This window comes from Colobus angolensis, unplaced genomic scaffold (genome assembly GCF_000951035.1).
Source record: "Colobus angolensis palliatus isolate OR3802 unplaced genomic scaffold, Cang.pa_1.0 Scaffold179, whole genome shotgun sequence".
In the NCBI taxonomy this organism is placed as follows: domain Eukaryota; kingdom Metazoa; phylum Chordata; class Mammalia; order Primates; family Cercopithecidae; genus Colobus; species Colobus angolensis.
Genome location: NW_012114921.1, coordinates 4,557,841 through 4,582,576, shown reverse-complemented (window position 1 = coordinate 4,582,576; position 24,736 = coordinate 4,557,841). Strand labels below are relative to the sequence as shown.

General features: G+C 42.0%; 1 protein-coding gene across 1 annotated transcript in view; it reads right to left on the bottom strand.

The window, feature by feature from the left end:
* TENM4 (teneurin transmembrane protein 4) overlaps positions 1-24,736 on the bottom strand; it is a 787,916-nt gene that overhangs the window by 176,446 nt on the left and 586,734 nt on the right. Inside the window, exons 11-12 of the mRNA XM_011938905.1 lie at positions 23,991-24,205; positions 22,148-22,358 (exon numbers count right to left, since the gene is read on the bottom strand). Of these exons, the coding sequence (XP_011794295.1) occupies positions 22,148-22,358; positions 23,991-24,205 (426 nt within the window). The remainder of the gene's footprint in view (positions 1-22,147; positions 22,359-23,990; positions 24,206-24,736) is intronic.

The window sequence follows — 24,736 nt, the reverse complement described above, 5'->3', positions numbered from 1 at the left end:
CTTCTGACCAGTAGAATCTAATGGAAAGGCATCATTTTTTGCTTAATTTCCTATGTTTCTATTAATACCTTCACCCAAATTATCCAACAGAACTATAAAATCCCTCTGAAATAGACTTTCCCGCATGGTCAAACACACCAGGTCATTTATCTGACCCAGAGCTGTCATTTGCCCGGAGCCCTTGCTGCTGGAGCCCTCTGCCTGGCCACAGTCTGGTCAGATTGTTTTCTAGGCCTGCTAAACATCCATCATTTGTGACTTCTTATCACCTCCTTCTTTACTGAACCTTTTGCTTCCTGGACCCCCTTTTTTTGGCTTACTTTACCATTTCAGCAGAGTGCATTTTCCAGCATCTGCCTGAGAAAAGGTGAATGGGGGGTATGATTTTAAGGCCTTGCGTGGCTGACATTGTCTTTTACTCTTACACTTGATTGATAATTTGGGTATAGAATTTTAAATTGGGAATAATTTCCTCTCAGAAGTCTTAAGGCTTTTCTCATCTTCAGGCTTTTCTCTAGTGATGTCTATTGGCATCTGCTTCCTAACTCTTTGCATGTAATCTCTTCCCTTTTTGGGAGCTTTCAGGAAGATGAGTGACTCTGAAAAAGTTAACTGGGTTGGTCACTTGCAATCCATAATCCCATGTCCCTCCGCTATGGGAAATGTGCTTGTATTATTTCTCTATTCCTATTAGTCAGATTTTGGACTAGCTGAATTGATTCTTTAGTTTTCTTACCTATTTTATTCTGTTTATTTTTAGCACACTTCCCCTTCCATTTATCTTTCAACCCATTTATGGGAATTTTAACTTTCCTATTTTTAATGTCCAAGAGTGCTCTCCTTTCCTCTAATCTATTCCCTTTTGTGTATATGTTCTTGTTTTACACTGACAGTAATATATTTTCTTTCATATCTTGACAGGTTATAGTTTTTTCTTCTCTTTGAAGTGTTCTTCTCCTACATTATTTTGTTTCCTTTGAGTTCTTTTGTTTTCCTATTTGTCTTGGTCTTTCCTTACTTGCTGGAAGGTTTCCTCAGATGTCTGATGATCCTCTGTTCATATTTAAGAGTGAGATGCCAAAAAGCTCTGTGTCAACTACTGACCGTCATTGTAGGATGATGGAGTGGGGACCCAGGCATTTTATGGAGGATCCACAGAAGGCACTACCAGAGTTTTTTGGTCCCCCCACCCTCCCGCCGATTTCTTTTTCTAATCTCCTTCCTTACAGAGGAGACATGATACATTTGGCTGTCAAAAACGGGGTCTAGAACGTCATTTTCAAAATTCAGTTGATACTTATTTCCTCTGTTTTTGGTATGGTGACTCTCCCTTCCCTGAATCTGGAAGCTCCTTGCTGATATCTCTACTGAACAAGCCTCCGATCCTCTGCTAGGGTGGGAGAGGGGAGTCGCTTGTCCATGTGAGATGAGGGAGGAAACCTAAGGGTTTCATTGCTGCTGCTTTCACATCACATAGACTCTGAATCCACCTGTTTCCAGCTCTGTGCCTCACCCCTGCCTTTGCTGTACCTGGCGGTTTTCTGTGACTCTGCTTCTAATTGATACCTCCATCAGCAGGGTCTCAGCATTCCGCGTCTCAACACTGCTAACTCCATCCATTCTCTTTTTCAAAAGTCTGCTGGCATCTCTTGCTGACTCTTGTCTCTTATTCTGTTTGTCCTTGTGGGTTTACTCCTTGCTTGCTTTAAATCATTACTCTCATTATAGTGGGACTCCAGAGGGGAGATGCATGTAATAGTCAACCACAAACTCCTCTCAGCAGCATTTGACATGATACTCTAGCTCCTCTTTGCTGAAGCTCTCTTTTCCCTCAGCTTTAAAAATAGCATACTGGCCAAGCATAGTGGCTTATCCCTGTAATCCCAGCACTTTGAGAGGCCGAGGTGGGCAGATCATGAGGGCAAGAGATCGAGACCATCCTGGCCAACATGGTGAAACCCTGTCTCTACTAAAAATACAAAAATTAACTGCGCATGGTGGTGCACACCTGTAGTCCCAGCTACTCGGGAGGCTGAGGCAGGAGAATCACTTGAACCAGGGAGGCAGAGGTTGCAGTGAGCCAAGAATGTACCACTGCACTCCAGCCTGGTGATAGAGCAAGACTCCGTATCAAAAAAATAAACAAACAAAAATCAAACAAACAAACAAAAAAAACCCAGCACACTTTCCAATAATCCGACCACCGTAGGCCCTAGTCCTCATCCTCCTTTTCTGGCTCTTCCTCTAACTATAAAATGTTGGTGATCCTCAGGTCTCTGTTTTAAACCGATCTCCCCTTCTCACCTAGCTCTCTCTATCCAATTTTTTGAGGTCTCAGCTTAGATGTTGATGTCCTGTACTTAATATAAACCTTCCCTGACCCCTACTCCAATTAGGTTAGCACTCCTTGTTGGTGCACTCCTAGGCCCGATACTTTTTCCTCTGTAGCTCATCACAGTCATATTACTGATCAATGTCTTTCTGGATAGACTTCAAGATCCACTAGGGCAGAGTCCCTCTCTGCTTGTTCACAACAGCAGCCACAGCCTGAGCAGAGTGCAAGGCACATAGAAGGTGCAAAAGAAACACATACCAAATAAACACATTTACAAAAATACATGAATGAAGGAAACAAGAGAAGTGCATTTAAATCTGGGCTTGTCTCTGTACTTGCTGTGTGATCTTGGACCAGTGAAAAAGTCTTTCAGGGCTGGGGGCAGTGCAGTGGCTCATGGCTGTAATCCCAGCACTTTGGGAGGCTGAGGGGGGTGGGTCACCTGAGGTCAGGAGTTTGAGAATAGCCTCACCAACATGGTGAAACTCTGTCTCTACAAAAAATTAGCTGGCTGTGGTGGCGCATGCCTATAATCCCAGCTACTTGGGAGGCTGGGCAGGAGAATTGCTTGAACCTGGGAGGCGGAGTTTGCAGTCAGCCGGGATTGGGCTGTTAAACTCCAGCCTGGGCAATAAGAATGAGAGTCTGTCTCAAAAAAAAAACCTTTCGGAAAAGAGCCTTAATTTTCCTGAAACTCAGCTTGCCGTGTCTATTAAGTTGGGATAGTAATCCTACCATCCTATTCAGTAGGTTGTGTGGATCAGAAAAAGGAAGAAAGAAAAAATTGTATGTCATTGTGTTCAGTAAGCTAAACTCTTACACAATATAAGGGATTATTACTGTAATGGTAAAGTCTGTTACACAGAAAATTCTTGTCTGTTTTGGGGATGGGGATGTAGGAAACAGAACAGCAGGCTCGAGTTTTCAAATCTCAGGATTCTTTAAAATATGCTTTCTTTCTTAAAGTGAATCCTCAGTAAGCCTTCTCTGTATTTTCTAACAGAAGGCACTCAAGATCTACAGACCATCTGGGGTCTTTTCTTTCCTCTCAAGCAAAACCGGTTTAGAAACATGGTGGGCCTTCATGGCTAATGGTTTTAACTCAATGCAATTTCTTAAACAAAAGCAAACAACATTGGAAATATTTAAAATATTTATATGCATACAGGCATGTAACAGAGCTGATAAAACACACATGTGCCCGTATCACCTGGGGCACTTAAGTAATTACACCGGCAGGAAGACTTTTGTTCGATTCAGATCCTTTTCTGGTCCTCTACATTTGTTCATTTTATCACTTGAGCTAAATGGGGAGAGGAGGAAACTCTTAGAGGTTATAAGGTTGACAAACATCTTGGCTTTCTGACATGGTTTGGCTGTGTCCCCACCCAAATCTCATCTTGAATTGTAGCTTCCACAATTCCCATATGTTGTGGGAGGGACCCGGTGGGAGACAACTGAATCATGGGGACATTTCCCCCATTCTGTTCTCATGGTTGTGAATAAGCCTCATGAGAGCTGATGGTTTATAAGGGGTTTCCCCTTTGCCTTGATTCTCATTCTCTCTTGTGTGCCACCAGGTAAGATGTGCCGCTCGCCTTCTACCATGATTGTGAGACCTCCCCAGCCATGTGGAACTGTCAGTCCATTAAACCTCTTTTTCTTTATAAATTACCCAGTCTCAGGTATGTCTTTATGAGCAGCATGAAAATAAACTAATACATTTTCACATCCCCATCAGAATCTTTGAAGCACCACATTAGGCTCAGCATGGAAGATCCACTGGACTCCAATGATCAGCCTGACAAACCCTCTCCTGGCCATACCCTGTAAACAGTGCCTTGGCTTCCAGGGAAGGAAGTGGGCAGGTGGAAAAAGCAGTGGTCTCAGAGTTGAAAGACTTGAATTCCAGTTCAAACTCTACCTCTAAATATGTGGATTAGGCAAATTACCTTGTTATTAATACAGGTGTTTATATTGTAAACATAACTTCTGTTTTCTTTTTCTTGGACTGAAAATTATAAGCATTTTCCCATAGTTCAGATTTTTATAATAATTTTTAATGACTATATAATATTAAGTAGATATGCTACATTTTATTATATGCTTTCTTATAATTGGACACTTGGATTGTTTCCAAATTGCCACAATTTTAAACAATGGTGTGATAAGTATGCAGCTTTTCCTAGGTACTGGTTTATTTCTTTAAGAGATACTCTCAGAAGCTGAGCATTTTTATGGTTTAATACAAAATGCCAAATTGCTTTCCCAAAGGGTTGTACTGATTTATGATGCAACTAGTAATATATATTGGTATAGTTCCACTGCAGCCTCAATGGGATTGGATATTAACTCGAAGGATTCTAACTTATTAGGTTAAAAAAAAGATACACCATTATTTTAACTTGTACTGCTTCAATTATTAGTGTGGTTAAACATATTTCATGTATGTTTATTGTATACTATACAGTTTTGAAAGCTTTTCTACACATAAGCTTTAGCCATTACCTGTAAGATCATAATGCTTTTTTTCCCCCCACAGCATCTGAGCTTTAATGTCATATACATATTAACTCTCGGTCACTCTTGTTTACTGCATGTATTTTCTTACTCTATGATTTTTCTTATTTGGTAAGTTTTGTAAGACGTGGAAATTTTACATATTTATGTAAACATTTGTCAATCTTTTTCTTTGTGGTTTCTTCAGTGACTTTAGTGCTTAAAAGTCCTCTTCAACCCAGAGATATGTGAATATTGGGTTTTACCCTCTTTTAGCTTGACTTTTAAATATTTACCTCTTTAATCCATCTGAAATTTATTTTGGCATATGGTATGAGGTGAAGTCTGAATCAGAGGTTGAAAATGAAAATTCCTCTAGGGACCAGGCAGGTAAGTTAAAGGAGTAAAGCAGGCCAGGTACACATAAGAAAAACAGAGGAGGTGGAAATGGGTGAATTACAGACTATGGGTTCCATCCAGAGGGGGCAGGGACTTGTTCCCACAGGAATTTGGGTCCTCTAATTTTTTAAGGGAAGCCATAAACCTATAGTTTTGTGGAGAGTCATCCAATGTTAAATAGTGGGCCAACACTGCGGGCTAAAACTCCTCTGTGTTTTATCAACCGCATCCATCTCACTGAATGCCACTGTGCAGACTCGGGTTACAGTTGATGCTTTTCCAAGTTATTGCAAAAACATTTATTGATCCAGCCTTCTCTTCTCCATTAATTTGTAGTTCTTCATTTTTCAAATAATAAATTTTTACATGTAACTGGTAATATTTGTAGGCAAATTTACTTCATTAATCTGCTTGACTCCTATTCTCTTTTATTAAGGATTTATGATATATTAAGAGAGTTAAAGATGAGTACCCTTTCATGATTCTTCCTGTAATTTCTTCCATACTTTCATCTGCTTATTATTCCAGATGAAGTCTTTAGCCACACAATCAAATCTCTTCAATTCCCTTTAGAATTCTGTTTGACATTCCATTAAACTTAGAAATGGACATATTTAGAGTATTTCACCTTCCTATCTAGGAACATGTTATAGTTCCTAATTATTCATGTCCTGTTTTATAGCTCTCAATAAAATTTTGCAGTTTTTGTCACACAGGTCACATATAGTCCTCATTTAAGATGATACTTTAATTTTTATTGATTTTTTTTGACTGGGACATTTTTCATTATATTTCATAAGTGGTTGTTGCAGGTATATGGGAAATCTATTGACTTTTGAAAAGCTATCTTGTACCCCAGTTACAAGTTCTGAATTCCTATTAAGTAAAACAGTTTTTCAATTAATGTTTTTGTTTCTCTAGGAATACAAACATACCCTTCACAAATAACGATGACTTTGTCTCAGCCTCTTGTTTCTATGTCATATGTTATCTTGGACAAAGCTTCTAAAACAATGCTAACTAATCACTGCACCTTATTTTATTAGTGATTTTAAAGATAATTTTTCTAACATTTAACCAGGAACCATAATATTGACTTTTGACTAAAAGCTGATGTTCTTAGGATGCTGTTTCTTTTTTTGTCTTTCATTTTCAGTATTTCTATGACTTAGTATTATCCTCAGAGGTGATTCTGTTACTTAGTGAACACAAAAGACAGATCTCAGCACAGGGCACAGTGCATTCAAAAGTGTCGGGGGCTTGCAAAATACATGTGAACCAGATACGCCTGCTGGGGTCCCTAGTTCTGCCTCTGCCCTGCCTTGAACACAACTCTCTGCCTAATCTGGAAAATGGAGATAGTAATTCTGACTGCATGAGTTGGTTATGAGAATTAAAATAAGTTAACATAAATAAATTGTGCTTAGTGTAATATTTGGCACCTAAGAAAAGCTCAACAGATTTCACTGTCTTCCCCCATCACTTAAAAGAAAGAGATAATGGTGGAACAATCTCCCAAATGCAAGCTTTCCAAGGAATAGCTTGCATTTATAGGCTTGAGAAAACTCAAACTCTATTTGTGAAAAACATCACATTAGCCTTCTGCTTTAGTTCACAGGGGCTTTTTCTCACTTTCTCAAAATTATACAGTCCATCCCTTGCACCCTGAATAGACTCTCTTGGCCTATGACACAAATGAAAATAAAAAAAATCAGGCTGACATGTGATATGAACCAGGAATGAAACAAACTGAGCTTCTTTTAGCCCGGAACATGAGCATTGCTTAGATAAAGGCATGAACAAGCAGCTACTCAAACTAAAACCAGATGCTCAGAGGTTTCTGGCTTACAATTTGTTATAACCCTTCATATAACACTCATTGTGCTGGCATTTCAACAGAAAGTCTTCTGCTCTGTTTAAACAGCAAGAAACCAGCCCTAGCCTCCCTCAAATTTGCCATCACTAAATCTTTGCTTGATTGTAAAGGAGCTCTTTCCCCAAATAGAGATTCTTGGTATATACTCTTCCACCCAGTGAAGTGTCAGGGAGTGACAAAGCTCACACCCTGCAGCATCCTCAGTCTGAACTGTCTTCCCAGTGTAGTAGGAAAGGAAACGTGGGGGTACTAAGGAACTGGGTACTGACTTGGGAGGGGCCCAGGAATGAAAGCCAGTATAGGTAGAGCATGATTCTTCAGGCAGACTGGCCTAGATTCAAATCCTGGCTCTGTTCTTACTCAACGTGTGACTGGGCAAGTTTGTTACTTTCTCGGAACCTTGTTTCATCATCTCTACAAAGAAAATAAGGTTGTTCCTGCTTTCCCAGGCCTATTACAAACTTTAAGTTAGGTAATGCAGGTCTAACACTTAGCATGCTCCTGGGACTCTGTAAGCCCTCAAAAATGTTAGTGCATATTACTGCCAATAACAATAGCGAACACTTGTATAGCACCTATTACATGCCAGGCACTGTTCTCCATATTTTACAAATATTAACTCATTTTAACTTCATAATTACCTTCATGAGTTGGGTACTAATATTATTGTCATTTTTTAGATTAGGAAACTGAGGCACTGATGGGTTACCTGTCTTGCCCAAAGTCCCACTGCTATTAAGTGGCAGAGACTGTATTCAACCAGCCACCTGGCTTCAAATCCATTCTCTAACCACTAAGCCACACTGCCTCTCTTTATTGTTACAATGCACGCTATTTTATTTAGTGCCACCTTGAGACTGCCTTTACACAGAAGGGAACACACACAATTCAGGCCATAAGTGGCTTACTTTGTAAGGCAATCCATTTCTGGAAAGCACTGCTCACCCTGAGATCAGCGTGAACCCTACCCTGTATCCCACTCCCCTCCACCTTCAAGGTTGATCTCATCTTCCTTGCCCTCTCCCCATCCCACGGGAAGAGGTGTGTCTCCTCCTTTCCTAGGCTCCTCCTTCTGCCTCTGCCCTCCATTCCATGCCTCCCACCTTCTTCCATTAATCATCTCCCCTCTCTCCTGGGCCTCCAGTCTTCACCCCTGGCTTCTTTCCCACAGCTGACAGCACGTCCAAGGCTTCCCCACCTTACATAAACCTTTACTTGAACCTGCCTCCTCCTCAGGTTACTCCCATCTGTCTCCTTCCCTGCTCTGTCTAGAAGGAACTGTTTCCACTCTGTGCCTCTCATTCACTCCTGAACTCGTGGTGACCCTGCTTCTGTCTGCACCAATAGGCGGAAGCTGCTCCCACCGAGGGTGCCAGTGACCTCCTAATGACCAATGCCAGCAGCTTCTTTGTAATCATCTTTCTAAGTTTTCTCTACTTTTTCCCCTGTCTGTCTTCTGAACACTGGAGCTCCATCCTTGACTCCTTGCTTCTCGGTTGGTACATCTCCTTAGGTACTCTAACCTCCAGCTGCTCCTTTGTCACACCCACACTTATGCTGTCCACCAGGTTTCTGTCTCAAATTCAGAGCTATCCCCAAGTCAAGACCTACCTATCCATCTTCCTATTAGTAACTGCCAATAACTAACTTTCACTGGGAAGTTCTCTTAGCAGCTCAACAACTCACTTCCCCTCCTTATTTCCTAATGTACTTAGTGATATCACCATCCATCTAGTCTCCAAGGTCGAAACTCAATGCCTATCCCTTACAGGTAAAATTCAAGTGGTCAATAAAACCAGCCTATAATGTCCTGGAACGTCTTCCCTCTTTTATACAAAAGCAGTGGCATTTGCTTTAGTGTAGGTTCTCTTCTCTCATCTAATCCCACTGGCTACAGAAACAGTCTTCCAATTGGTCTCCCTGTCTCATTTGTATATGTCACTGTCAGCCAAAGATATCTATACAAGACCCAACTCATGCTACATCTTCACTTAAAAACTATCCTGTACTCCCCACTGCTTTCAAAACCAGACTTCCAAGCTGGCTAGCCAACAGGGACAAAGCCTGTCCCAGGCTGGCCTGGACCTCATTTTCCAGGCTCTCCTCTGGGTATCACCCTCTCATGTACTCCTCCTACTTCCAGTCTCCTGGACATACCAGGCACTCACACAACAAGGGCATATGTGAGAGAGGGCATGACGAGAAACGTGTAGATATTAGGGTCAGATAGAACTGGATTCAAACTCTAGCCCCTTCACTAATTGGGTATTTAACTTGTGCCTAGTCATTTAAATATTCTGAGCTTCATTTTCCTATGGGGGGGTGGGCAGAAAATATTTACTTCATATGCCTATAGTAAAAGTTTGAAATAGTTTATGTAGGCCAGGTGTGATGCTCATGCCTGTAATCCCAGCACTTTGGGAGGCTGAGGTGGGAGGGTCACTTGAGGCCAGGAATTCAAAACCAGTCAGGGCAACACAGAGAGGCCAGGCATAGTAGCTCATACCTATAATCCCTGCACTTTGGGAGGCCAAGGCAGGTGGATCACTTGAGGTCAGGAATTCAAGACTAGCCTGGCCAACATGGTAAAATCCCTTCTCTACTAAAAATAAAAAATTAGCTGGGCATGATGGTGGGCACCTGTAATCCCAGCTACTTGGGAGGCTGAGGCAAGAGAATTGCTTGAACCCAGGAGGTGGAGGTTGCAGTGAACTGAGATTGCACCACTGCACTCCAGCCTGGAAGAAAAGAATAAGACTCTGTCTCAAAAATAAATAAATAAATAAATAAATAAATAAATAAATAAAAATAAACATAGAGAGATCCTACCTCTACAAAAAATAATTTTAAAAAATTTAGTCAGCTGTGGTGGCACACATTTGCAGTCCTAGCTATTTGGGTAGCTGAGGTAGAAGGATTGCTTGAGGCCAGGAGTTCAAAGCTGCAGTGAGCTATGATTGTGCCACTGGACTCCAGCCTGGGTGACAAAGCAAGACCCTGTGACTAAAAAACAAAACCAAACAAACAATAAATAGTTTATGTTAAATATCTAAGATAATACTTAAGACACAGTATGCATTGAATAAACAGTAGCTGAAATTATTAATTTTGCCAAGTAGTTCCAGAGAAGAGTTTGTAAAGACTGAAAAGCACCAAAACTAGAATGGGACATTGGAGAAGTTCCATATGAACTCTGAAGAAAGCCAAATTTATAAGAACAAATAGCAGTTAGTGCCTTGGAATGTTCTGGAACTCACATTTCCATTTTTGAGTTACAGTAGTACTGGCAAAGAAAGATGGAATCTAGCAGGCTTGGGATACATAAAGTCCTGAGGACAGAAAGAGCCTTCCTCAGCCAGGTACCTGGCAGTGCCTTGAAAGGGTGACTGTGCCTTCATTCCCTCAAAGCTGCCCATAAGAAATTCATGCCCATAACAGAAGCTTCTAGCTTGCAGGGAAGAACATCAGTGATGTCTGACCTTCTTGCTAGGGGTTCACTGACCCTCTGATGGGGGTCTTCCATGTTCACAGTCTTGTCAGGCAGCTGGGCTCCAGGGGAAGTTACTGGGATTGGATTCAAAGACTTGGCTTTATGTTGCTGTGTGAGCCACTGGTCATAGACTGTTTCCTCATCTTTGAAACACAAATAATGATCCTTTCCAGCCAGTTCATCTGTGTGGTTGAGCAGAGACTGCTACTATCTTATGATCTTCTCAAGTCCTCCTTGTTATTAACTGTGTCCCCCTACCAAATCCATATATTGAAGCCTAACCCCCAAAGTGACTGTATTTGGAGATAGGGCCTATATGGAGCTAACAAAGGTTAAGTGAGGTTCACAATGGTAGGGCCTTAATCTGATAGGACTTATGTCCTTATAAAAAGAGGAACAGTGAAATAAAAGAGGACACAAACAAATGGAAGAACATACCATGCTCATGGATAGGAAGAATCAATATTGTGAAAATGGCCACACTGCCCAAGGTAATTTATAGATTCAATGCCATCCCCATTAAATGACCAATGACTTTCTTCACAGAATTGGAAAAAAACTGCTTTAAAGTTCATATGGAACCAAAAAAGAGCCCACATTGCCAAGACAATCCTAAGCAAAAAGAACAAAGCTGGAGGCATCACACTACCTGACTTCAAACTATACTACAAGGCTACAGTAACCAAAACAGCATGGTACTGGTACCAAAACAGAGATATAGAACAATGGAACAGAACAGAGTCCTCAGAAATAATACCACACATCTACAGCCATCTGATCTTTGACAAACCTGACAAAAAAAAAGAAATGGGGAAAGGATTCCCTATATAATAAATGGTGCTGGGAAAACTGGCTAGCCATAAGTAGAAAGCTGAAACTGGATCTTTTCCTTACTCCTTATATGAAAATTAATTCAAGATGGATTAGAGACTTAAAAGTTAGACCTAAAATCATAAAAACCCTAGAAGAAAACCTAGGTAATACCATTCAGGACATAGGCATGTGCAAGGACTTCATGTCTAAAACACCAAAAGCAACAGCAACAAAAGCCAAAATTGACAAATGGGATCTAATTAAACTAAAGAGCTTCTGCAGAGCAAAAGAAACTACCATCAGAGTGAATAGGAAACCTACAGAATGGGAGAAAATTTTTGCAATCTACTCATCTGACAAAGGGCTAATATCCAGAACCTGTAAAGAACTCAATCAAATTTACAAGAAAAAAACAAACAACCCCATCAAAAAGTTGGCAAAGGATATGAACAGACACTTCTCAAAAGAAGACATGCATACAGCCAACAGACACATGAAAAAATGCTTGTCATCACTGGCCATTAGAGAAATGCAAATCAAAACCACAATGAGATACTACCTCACACCAGTTAGAATGGCAATCATTAAAAAAATCAGGAAACAACAGGTGATGGAGAGGATGTGGAGAAATAGGAACACTTTTACACTGTTGGTGGGATTGTAAACTAGTTCAACCATTGTGGAAAACAGTGTGGCGATTCCTCAAGGATCTAGAACTAGAAATACCATTTGACCCAGCCATCCCACTACTGGGGATATACCCAAAGGATTATAAGTCATGCTGCTATAAAGACACATGCACACGTATGTTTATTGAGGCACTATTCACAATAGCAAAGACTTGGAATCAACCCAAATGTCCATCAGTGACAGACTGGATTAAGAAAATGTGGCACATATACACCATGGAATACTATGCAGCCATAAAAAAGGATGAGTTTGTGTCCTTTGTAGGGACATGGATGCAGCTGGAAACCATCATTCTCAGCAAACTATCACAAGAACAGAAAACCAAATACCGCATGTTCTCACTCATAGGTGGGAATTAAACAATGAGATCACTTGGATACAGGAAGGGAATCATCACACACCGGGTCCTATTGTGGGGAGCTTCTGTTTTATTCACTGTTTTATTCACTGTGAAACCTCCAGCACTTAGCAAAGCAGATGTTCAGCAAATGCTGAATACTTGACACATTTAGAAACACACTGAGTACCTACCATGAATCCTATGCTTTCACATCGTTGTCAGATTCTCTAAAGTAAGTTTGATTCCCAAGGATAGATGAGTTTGGTGAGGGTAAGACTTATCCAAAATCCCACAGCTCATAACTAGTAGAGCCCAAATCTAAACCCAGGCTGGGTTGACTCCAAAGTCTTTGTCCTTTCCTTGGACCACACCATCTATCTGGTCAGCTCAACCCCCAACTGTACTCCTGCCTCCAACAACCTCAACTATCGACCACCAGTGCCAATTCTAGCAGAGATTCACATGTTAATTGCAGCTAGGTTATTCCTAAGAGGGTGTTACCGAACAGGCAGCCTCACATTTAATTATGTCTCACATATCAGTGGTGCTGTAAAGGGAAAGAAAAAATAATACCACTATGTGAGAACCCTCTCAAAGCTGCCATTCTGTCAGTGGAAAAGCCAGCTGGCAAACGGGAATGAGCAACTGCCTTTAGCAACTGATAGAAAAAAAAAAGAGCTAAACGAAAATAAAAATTTAATCATCAGTTGTAAAAATTAAACCATTACTGATAAAATGTCTTCCATCAGAAGCTCCATCTGAATGGAGGGTGGAGCAGGGGTTCCTGCAGCAGGAGTGAGTGCCAGGTTAGAGATGTTCTATAAACAAGTCAGATGAGTGAACAGCAGGCATGTGGCCGGCACACTGTGAGTCTAGGAGGTGTGAGTGCCATGGTCTCTAAGGCCCCATCTGTCTTTCTGACTCTCTGTGAGAGGGTATAAGGACACACATGGATGTCACCACTCCAGAAACTTGGATTTAAACCTAGTCACTGAGATGTAAGAGTAAGTATGTGTGTTTTGGATTGCTAACCTACCTCTGCTATTTCCTATTTATGAGATCTTGGCAATTAGCATTAGATCTCTGAGCCTCAGTTTCTGAATTAGGCTTCTATGTGTTTCTCTGGATTTCTTTACCAGGACGTGTGTTTACCACTTATCATTATTTATCTTTACATATGTGTATATATATTTGATGATTGTATTTAAACTTGAGAATCCATCTAAAACTGCCTCAAACTTGTCTATGAACACCATGGAGGCAGAAAGCATGACTATTTTATATACCAGTGACAGTGCATGCCTGCTCAGAACTGGCACATGAAAGGCAATGAGTAAACATGGGTTGAATAAAGAACAAATGAACAGATGCAGTGTCTAGGTCTGTCTGCAACCTGAGTCTACCACTCTGGACTTGCTCCTGCTGTCTGTCCCCCTTAAAGCATCATGCAAGGTGCTTTGAGGCATAATGGAAAACATCATAGTTCCTGGATGATACAAAGAGACTGAACCAAGCCATTTTTCTTCCTCCTCAATTACATGGGCAGCTTCTCCTTTTTCTCAGCTTCGCTTACCCTAACTTACTAGCCCATGAAAAACCTCAAGGTCAAGTCCCATGTCTGCCTCCTGGCTATACCCGATGCCCGGACAAGGGTCTGGCACATGGTAAGGGGGAGGTTTCAGTTGGTCTTTGTTGAACCAAACAGACTTGATGAAGTCTGTGGCAGACACTGCTATGTGCCTACCCCATATTCATTTCCCTTCTCCCTGAGAGAACCCTAATTTTGTTGAGAGTACCAATGTGGCAAGCTAAAAATATCCCCTTCCTCAGACTTCCTTATAGCTCTGAGTGTCCAAGTGACACAGCTCTGCCAAAGAAATGTAAGCTGAATGTTTTAGGAAAAATTCTGCTTTCCTGCTTCTTTATGTTTTCTTATTTTTCCTGCCTCACATGCAGACATGAGCCCCGGAATTATAGCTGCCATTTTATGACCATGAGGTAGCAAGCATAAAAACAGCAGCCCATCCCCTAGACAAAAAGTGTATATGAGAACATCAAAACTCCACTTAAATGCTACTCTAGTGGGGATTTTGGTTATCTGTACACTATTGCCTTGCTAAGTATTTCCCACAGAGAGACAAGCCTTTATTGCTTGGTTTCTGCAGTGTCCTTGAGCTACTTTTTCTTCTTACCTGCTCTTGCAATTCCAGGTAAAGATTCAGAAGGTACAGCAATGGCAGAACACTTTTACACTGTTGGTGGGATTGTAAACTAGTTCAGCCATTGTGGAAAACAGTATGGCGATTCCTCAAGGATCTAGAACTAGAAATACCATATGACCCAGCCATCCCATTACTGGGTATATACCCAAAAGATTATAAATCATGCTGCTATAAAGACACACGCACACGTATGTTTATTGCGGCACTATTCACAATAGCAAAGACTTGGAATCAACCCAAATGTCCATCAGTGACAGACTGGATTAAGAAAATGTGGCACATATACACCATGGAATACTATGCAGCCATAAAAAAGGATGAGTTTGTGTCCTTTGTAGGGACATGGATGCAGCTGGAAACCATCATTCTCAGCAAACTATCACAAGAACAGAAAACCAAATACCACATGTTCTCACTCATAGGTGGGAACTGAACAATGAGATCACTTGGACACAGGAAGGGGAACATCACACACCGGGGCCTATTACGGGGAGGGAGGAGGGGGGAGGGGGGACGGATGGCATTGGGAGTTATACCTGATGTAAATGACGAGTTGATGGGTGCTGATGAGTTGATGGGTGCAGCACACCAACACGGCACAAGTATACATATGTAACAAAGCTGCACGTTGTGCACATGTACCCTAGAACTTAAAGTATAATAATAATAATGAAATAAATAAAAAAATTTAAAAAATAAAAAAAGATCCCAAGGGCAGCAGAGATGCTGGGGGTGGGGACAGTGGGGAGCCCTGCCCTTTAGTGAGCAGAGACGGCTACTGGCAGGGCTAGTCTCCGAGTCTGCAGATGTAGTGCTCTGATACTCCTAGCTCTCTTCCACTCAACAGAATTTTGGCCACAGTCTGTCTCCAGTGTGCTGACTTGAGCTCCCTTGGCCTACAATTTCATTCCACTTATACGAGATTGCTCCAAATACATCACCATATCAGGGAGAGGTAAATTCACAGGGTGCTTTTCCAAAGAAGTGTTTCCATTAGAAATTTCACAAAGTGTTGCCAATGTCATTAATAAGAAGGTTAATTTATTACCAAGAGACCTCAGTTCTTCATTGCTGTATTTATATCTTATAATTCAGAGGAAGGGGATATAAGCAGAGGTGGAGAAGGGACTTAATAAAAACCAAAAATCACTCCTCAATCATTTTTCTTAGTTTCTTCATTTAAGTAGTGCAGGTTTTTACACAAATTATGGTATACAATGTCAGAGATTTTTCTCTCCAGATCTTTGTAAATGCACTCAGAGGCAAATACGCAATCAAAGTAATGGAAATAAAGAAATAACACGGTCCAGTGGTCTTTGGAAAATCATGAAGGACCCAATTTTGGTGACCCTTGGAAGATAGGAATTTGGGTGAATTTAGGTGAAGTATCGAGGCATACCTAGAGAAAAAGAGGAATGGATTGTAGGGAAAGGAAATCACTAGCTAGCATCACTGAACAAGTTCTTTGTCCTTCCTCACACCCTCTTTCCCTCCCTCCATTTTTTTTCCCTTCTGAAGTCACTAAGTTCAATCCCAGTAACCTCCCTTGACCACATAAATTCACGAGCTCTCGTTCCAGGTCTCATCAGATAGACCTTCTAGCTCTAATCATTTTATTCCCTTGCTCAAAAGCCTGCCATAGTGCCTAATATTTAAACAATAAATGTTTTGCTTAGCGTGGCATTTAAGGCTCTCCTTGATAACTCATTTCTCTCCTTTAAGGCATCCTGTGCTCTAGTCAAACAGAACTGCTGGCTTCTTATAGCCAGCTCTTACTTTTCAGCCTACCGAAATTTACTCATGCTGGTAGTACCTACTATCTGGAATAATTTCCTTAACACCTGCCCTCCCATTTTTCTTTTTTAAATGTAAAAATTTCACCCATTCTTTAAGGTCCAAATTAAATGTCACTTCATCCAGAAAGCTCTCCCTGACCCATCCAGCTAGACAAGTCCTCATCTCCCTTCAACCCTCAAGGGACTTTGATCCATGACTCCAGGAGAGACCATTCTTACTCTTTTCCTTGGCTTAGAGCTATTTACTATATAAATCTTTCATCTCCCTTAATCTAGACTATGAGCTACTTTTGCCAGAAGCCATGTCATACCTTCCCCGTAGCCTCAGCTTGGGTAAGAGCAAGGATGCAATACTTGTTGGATAATGGAAAGCAAAGAGGAAGGAGGGAAGGAGGAATAGAGGGAAGAAAGAAACTAAATCTGCTTCTAATCCCTGGACATAAAGAACAGACTGATTTATAGTAACTGCCTGGACATGAACAAAATGACTCTTCTCTTCAATGAGTACCAGGGAGGCCAGAGCAAGTTTCTCATAAAAATTCCCAGTCTCTACATTTTCTAACAGCAGCTCTCATTTCTTTTCTCTAGGTTTCTAAATCCACTGCAGGGCGCCTCTGTTATGTTCCAGCCTGGCTCACGTTGCCACAATGTCCAGCTGATCTGTCCTCTATGCTTCAGCATCAGCCAAAATGAAAAGATAAGATGCTGTCTGAAGAATGAAAACAGTACAATACGAACTTGTTAGGTCTTGAGTTGCAAGCAATACATACAAAGGTATTTTAACTTTTAAAATTTTAGATGTGAGGTTTTCCTCATGGTCTTCTTAATGACTTCTCAAGAAAACTTCTTGGGTTGATGTAATATGGTTATTAATAATTGAAGGCAAGTTAACAAGGGGGAAATTACATTCCATATAATACAAATGGAAAAAATATTTAATAGTAACAGTGAAAAATAGTGAGAGATTATGGTATTGTGGGGACAGTGTGGGATATGGAGACCAAGTTTCATCCTAGCTTTGACCTTAACTTCGGGCTGGTCAACCAAGTTTTCTGAGCCTTGATTTCTTCATCTGTAAAGTTGAGGTCAACATATCTATTGCCTAAACTTCTTGTGAGGACTAGGTAACATAAAAAAGAGAGTTAAACATGGTCCTCAACACACAATAGGTGTTCTGTAAATATTTGCTGAGTGAATGAATAGACGGAAAACAGAAGTAAGTGATACCAAAAATGGCAGTTTTGATACTGGGAAGAAGGCAAATTGCTAAAGGAGGAGGATCATAAGCTTTGGAGTCAGACAGATGCAAATTCATGTCCTAACTTTTCTTTTAACAACCCTGAACCTTAATTTACTCATCTGCAATAGGGAGGTGATAATAAAAATAAGAATAATCATCTCATGGAATTACTGCAAGCCTTAAAGAATGTATGTGAAAACGCTTTGCAAACTGCAATGAGTGAATTACAGTTCAGCTAGTGATACACATTCTCCTCCTTCGTTCAACATCTGGGGTCAGCAAGGCAACCCACCTCAGCCTAGCCAGGACCAGAGTCAGTACGCTCGGATTCTGAATCTCCACCTGCAGGGAAAGCCTGTTGTTTCTGAAAAAAGCTTCCACGTTTTATTCTAAAACTTGCTTGGTTTCAGTGCTCTGTGTGTGTGTGTGTAAATGCATCTAGTTCACCGGGAGCTCTGTCAACATCAGGTCTCTGTGTGTATATATTTGTGTGTACGGTTTGTAAAGTGCTTTTAGATTTTTTAAAGGCAAAAGTTAAACTCATTTCATTGAAAATCCTCAGCTGGATTGCAGTAAATGGAGGGAAAAGCAAAAACATACACAATATAGCCATTTGTGAAACACAATTATTTCTCCTGTTACTTAATTACAAACAGACATAAATACTCTGGATTCTGACATCTCAGATCTTCTTAAATTCTAGATCCGCATTTTGACATGTAATGAAGGAAGGGTCGGATTCCAATTTGTGTATTAAGCAAACCTGAGAGTTACAATTATATATTAGGACCATAATGACTTCACTAAAACAAGACCTAAACTTTTAATTAACCTGCCAAGACAAATTACAACTCATAGCTCAGAGGTAATGATCACAGACAGCTGAGACTCAATGCCAGGGACTCTTGGGGAAAGAGGGATTAATAGCAACATCAGAATCAGTCTGTTTTTGTATTAGAGAAAAAAACAGTATTCATTAAACCATCACTGTAGCTTGAAGTGAGACAGACAGGTCAGAAAGGCAGCAAGAGAAAGGTGGAAGGAGAAAGAGGATGGGAGAGAGTATTAAAACAGCTTCCATTTATTGAGTGCTTGTGGTAGCCCAGAGCCTGTGCTAAGCACTTTCTATTTCTCTGTTTAATCTTCACAGTGAGGATTGCTAAGTACTATTGTTCCACTTTCCAGACAAGAAGAATGAGGCTTAGAGAGGTGGCATAACTGTCTCTGGTCGCAGAGCTAACATGCGACAGTGGGGAAGGAACGGAAAATAGTTTTGGTAAGGCATCTGTCTTCAAAGCTTCCTTGACAGAACACCAGAATCAGGATCCTCTGGGCTTTACTGCAGGCCTACTGAGTCATATTTTCTGGAGAAAAGTCCCAGGAATGTGAATTGTCCCCTGGTGTCCCAGGTGATTCTTTTATTCAACAGTGTTTGAGAAATATCTGTAAAGTACTATATCTAACTACTTGCCACTCAAAATGTGGTCCACAGCAGCCTCGGTATCACTGGGTGAGGTTGGAAGTGCTGAATCTAAGGTCCCACCTAGATCTGCTGAAGCAGAATCTGCATTTTATCAAGACTTTCAGGTGGTTCACTCAAGTCTGAGAAGCATAGTATGACCTACTGGCCCTGAAATACATTACAGGGTTAAGAGGAAGTGAAGACAGGTGTCCACATTTAGGTGAGAATAGCAGAACCAGAGGGAAAAGCAAGGCCATCCCCCTAATTATGACAAGACAGGTTAGCAAGCTCTGACAAGCCAAGGGTTGGAAAAGATGCCACACTGTGCCTATGGTTTATTCCTCTAAGACGTGTATCCTAATTAAAAGTGGCTTTCTTCTGGGGTTTGTATTAATATCCTTTCATATTTATGCTAAGTTACTAAAAATAAGGAATTCTGATTGTAAAAGTCCTTAGTTTTGAACAAGTGCTACTCTATGCTTCTTTGTAAACCATGCTTAAGGGAAATCAGGCCACGAGACCATGAAGCTGTAACTCGGGCACCACCACGACTTGATAATCATGTCCCTAAACTGTCGCCATCCTATCTGGAGAGGAAAAAGAATCAGGGCCTGTAGCCTCCCAAACCCTGCCAAGTGACAGCCTAACAGGATGACGGCCAGCCTGGGGCCTCTGATGACAGGGAACGGGCTATACTGTTAGCCTTAATGTCACCAGTGACTCTGAGCTGCAGCCTCAAATACCAAAATCCTGAAAAACTAAAAGTTGGGAACCCCAAGTGATTTGTGCAAGGTCAAAACCCAAGTTTGTGCTGGAGACCGAAAAGGGAGCAAAATCCCTGCCACAGTTCACAAGAAGGTATCCAGGCAGGAAACCAACAGTACCACAACTGCCTGACAGTCGTTGGCGCCAATCCTGCCAGGGGAGCTTGTCCCCTCATTCACTGCGTGACACTGCACCCCGCCGGGCTGGATGCCAGGAGGCAGACAAGATCCTGTTAAAGCCCTGCCCTCTAGGCACTCAGAGTCCAGCGGCTCAGACAGACATCTCTAAAACAAGGACTGTACAAAGTGATAATTTCTACATCAGAGTTAGTTGCCTGAAAGCCTCTACCTCCTTCATTTTGCCAAGAGGATAAAATATTGAGCCTGTATTTAGAGCAGAAGCTTTTTAGCCACACCCTGTATTTAATGGGAAGATACTTTCTGTCTCAACACAAAGGGTAAAATTTCAAGAAAGTGGGAAATGGCCTGAAAATGACTCCTGTTGTTTAGAAGTAAGAACCAGGGGCTGGGTATGGTGGCTCATGCCTGTAACCTCAGCATCTGGGGAAGTCAAAGTGGGCGGCTCACTTGAGCCCAAGAGTTTGAGACCAGCCTAGGCAATGTGGTGAAATCTCATCTCTACAAAACACACAAAAATTAGCTGGGCATGGTGGTGTGTGCCTGTGGTCCCAGCTATTTGGGAGGCCGAGGCAGGAGGATCACTTGAGCCCAGGAGTTCAAGGTTACAGTGAGCCCTGATTGAGATACTGCATTCCAGTCCAGGTAATAGAGTGAGACCTGGTCTAAAAAACAAAAAGTAAGAACCCAGGGTCTTGTAAGAGTTTTGGAAACCTAGTACTAGATTCAGAGATTTTTTTGGGTTTTGTTTGAGACAGTGTCTCAGTCTGTCATCCAGGCTAGAATGCAGTAGTATGACCACAGCTTACTGAAACCTCAATCTCCTGGGCTCAAGGGATCCTCCCACCTCAGCCTCCTGAGCAGCTGGGACCACAGGCATGCACCATCACACCTGGGTAATTTTATTATTATTTTATAGAAATGAGGATCTTGCTATGTTGCCCAGGCAGGTCTTGAACTCCTGGCCTCAAGCAATCCTCTTGGTTCTGCCTCCCAAAGTGCTGAGATTATAGGTATGAGCCACCACATCTAACCTGGATTCACAAATTTTTATCAGACTCCATTTTTCCATGTCAGAGAGCCTCCTAGCCAATGACTGAGACAGAGAGTTTTCAGGTGAACTCCAGACCACATAGAACTGTTCATTAAGCAGAAACCCCATTCCCAGGTGTTCTGTTTAATGCAGTTATATTCTTCCATAACTTTTATTTTCCTGTAGGGAATTTTTATCTCCAGGCTATGTCATAGTGCTTCTAATATAAACTCAGAGAAAGATGTTTTCTGACCTGAACCGCCAAGACCATCACGTCCTCCAGCACACTAGGGCAGTCTAAGAGGTGGACACATTCTGTGCAATGTGTCAGTAAAGAAGAGAAACTCTTTAAATAGGGTACCAGGCTTCCCAGAAACCCACAGGCTTCTGTGCTGACCCAGGGTCTCAGGGTGAACTGGAAGCTGAGGCCCTTTTTCACTGCAAGGGACAGTGAAGGTGTTAAGCACTCATTTAGCACATAAGGGCCCATTCTTTGTCAGAGATTAGGACATCTCTATTCTCAACAACACCCCAGTCTGACTGATGGCATGGTTCATCCAGCCTTTTGCACTACCGTTCTTACTCTCTCTTCAAGCCTGTATCCTCTTTTCTCACTGGCCAGGGGTTGTTGGCACCAAAACAAAAAAGAATGAAAACCAAAACAAAACCCAAACCACAAACAGTGAGGTGAACCAAGTGAGACTCTGAAGACAAATACGTGGGAGAGAAGTGCCAAGAAGAGAGATGTTGCATCTGTGTGGCTTGTCCAGGATTCGTGTCTCACAATTCCACCCCCATCTTGAAATGCACTGCACACCAACCACAGACAGCAGGAGACAAGCAGTGGGTGACAGCCCTGGGCTCAGGTGCCAGTTCAGAAGGGCGGGCGATTCTTTGTGCAGCAGGCCCAGTCAGGAGGGTCTCCTGCCAAGCTCCGGGGCCATCCGCAGCTCTGACATCCCCTTGTCAGTGTCAGTCCCAGAATCTCCATGCGGCCTCCCACCCAAAGAGACAATATCCCACAGCCTCCAGAGGGTGTGGCTCCCTTACCAATGGCAGTGGTGAGAAAGGAAACCACTTCTGACTCCTTTCCGTCATTGTAAAAAGCCAGGTGCCAGATTCCTGAATCCAAATACTGGATGAAGCCTGTCTCATGGCTGGAGGGGGGCACAGCTCCCCGAGACTGGCGTGGGGTCCCCTCCAGGCTCCGTGCCTCCTGGGTTAGGAGCCTCCTGCCATCCAGCAGCTCCACAAAGTCAAACTGAAAGACAAAGCAAGCACAGTTAGCAGTGGGTCTGTTCCACCACGCACCAGTGTCCTTCCTGGGGCTTCTCCTGGAGAGGACATTGGGAAACACAAAGAGAGGCAAAAAGGGCCCAAAGAGGCTAAGGGGGCAGGAAGGTTGATCAACCAACTCAACTCTTCCCCAGATCCCATTTTTTCATGGTGATACTCTCCCGGTTCTCCTGTGAGTGAGGCATAATTAGAGGATTATTTTTTACTCTCATTTTATTTTAGTTCTTTTTGTACCAGTGGTGAGTCTTCCCATGGCTGAGTCTGTACCAGGACATGCTTTTTTTCAGTGCCGGGTGTGTGGTTAGAAACCCAGCCACTTTACAATTGGTTGAACTCCATGCAAGTCATGACAACAATCTCAGGGGGGTGGTGGAGGGGAGCAGAGGCAGGTGGCTAGGACTGGGACTGGAGCATTGGATGTGATTGGAACAACAGTCATGTGCAAATGAAAATTTGATTTATGTCTGTTTTCCTTTGGTCAATGGTTCTTTCTGAATGCTGTAGTTTCAGGGAGCAAATTTAGGGGAACTAAACTGGATTAGCTCAAAATTCTATCAATAATTACATGCTGTGTCAAATACAATTGCCAATTGATCGGAGACTGCTCATGTGAGACTCCAGAAAAGTCAGTTACACTGTGTTAACAACAAGTAGGTGGTTAAGTCCTACTGGCCTACTAGCAAGCAAACTGAGTAGTTATCTAGCAAGCCAGCTAGCTTTAAAAACCAAAAAAGATATTTATCCAATTTCATGAAAAACTGTCTGGAGATATGAGGCCAGGACTAGCATACCAGTCTGCAGTCAATAGGGGCTTAAGGCTCTTCTGTGATTCCTTCTTTAGCAAACATACCATCTTTTAACTAAAAATCTTAAATAACTAGCAGGGCTAGGAAGACTGCATTTGGCCTGGGAATGCCCGATGGATGCCTATGATTTACATTACTCCAGTTCCAGAGCTGGCAGAACCTTGCACAAGTGTCTGTTGTATATTAATCATGATTGGTAATATGTCAGTCATCCTGGACAAGCTTTTTTCAGTGTTTCTGGTGTGCATGTGTCTGAGTCAATGTGTAACCCTGAAGGAGAGAAGGAATGAGAAAGACTAGGGAAGAAACGTTTATTCTGAGCCAGGTCCTGCACTAGCTGCCTTATAAATGTTATTCTTTATTCTTCACAACAGCCCTGCCTAGTGGGTATTGTTATCACCATCTGATAGATGAGGAAACTTGCTCTGAGAGGCTAAGTGATGGAGCCAAGGTTATAATGCTGATAACAAGAGGATTCAAACTCAAATCTGATTCTAAACTGCACGCTTTTTTCTCTAGATCACATTTCCTGGATAATTTAACTTAGGAGACTAGGTAATAGCAGAAAGGCTGTTAAGAGATTTCCTAGAATTCCTTCCTCCTAAAAAGCCCATGATATAACCTTACTCATCTGAAAGGGCGGGTCTGAGAGGGAGTACATGATGAATGGGCTATAAGATATATAAACGTCCCTTCAGGCTTAAGGCTCCGGGACTGGCCTTCTAAACTTTGGGTTAAGATTTGAGGTAGGAGCCCATGCAGATCAACAGGGTATGTGGGGTTCTGGTTACCTGTGTATGTGAAGGAGGGAGGCCTTTTCTGCCATAAATGCCAACCAGGGCTGCCTTTCCCAGAGACACATTGAATTTCAGATGCACAGGATGGTCTATGAACACTTGAGATCTCCAGAAAGTGCCAGGAGGAATCTTCTGGGAAGCTCGCCTCCCCACATCAATTTCTCCAGAATCTATGAAACTGTCCTCTGGAAAGAAACTACTGGGCTTTCCTACCAAGACACAGGGAAGGGAAGACAAAGACATCTTAGTTAGCCACATGGGAAACGAGAAAGCAGGGCATCTGAACACCCGGGACTCTCCTTAGCCTCACATCCTTCTCTACAATGTTCTGCTGTCAGCTTTCTCTCCACCCTGGCCCTCCCCACATGGAGGAGGAAAAAGGTCCAGAACTTTCTTTCCCCCCAGCGATGCTCAAATTATTCTGCTAAAAATACGCATTCTTCCAAAGCAGTATGGGTCCTCCCCAAGGGCCATCTGTTTACTGCATAATTCCACAGCTTGTTAAGATATATTTTGATCCTAAAAATAATCATTTGTGGTCACATGAGAATAGCTCTGTGATTTGGTGTGTTAAGGGATGCATGGTAAAATAGAAAGGATAGGGGAATGAAGTGTTATTAATTTTCCAAGTCAGAATGATTCCCCAGCAGTGGGAAGCATGACTTGGGGTGGAGTAAGGTATTTAAAAAGCTCACTAATTTGTGTATATATTGGAAGCCAAATTCTGAGGCTAAGATATG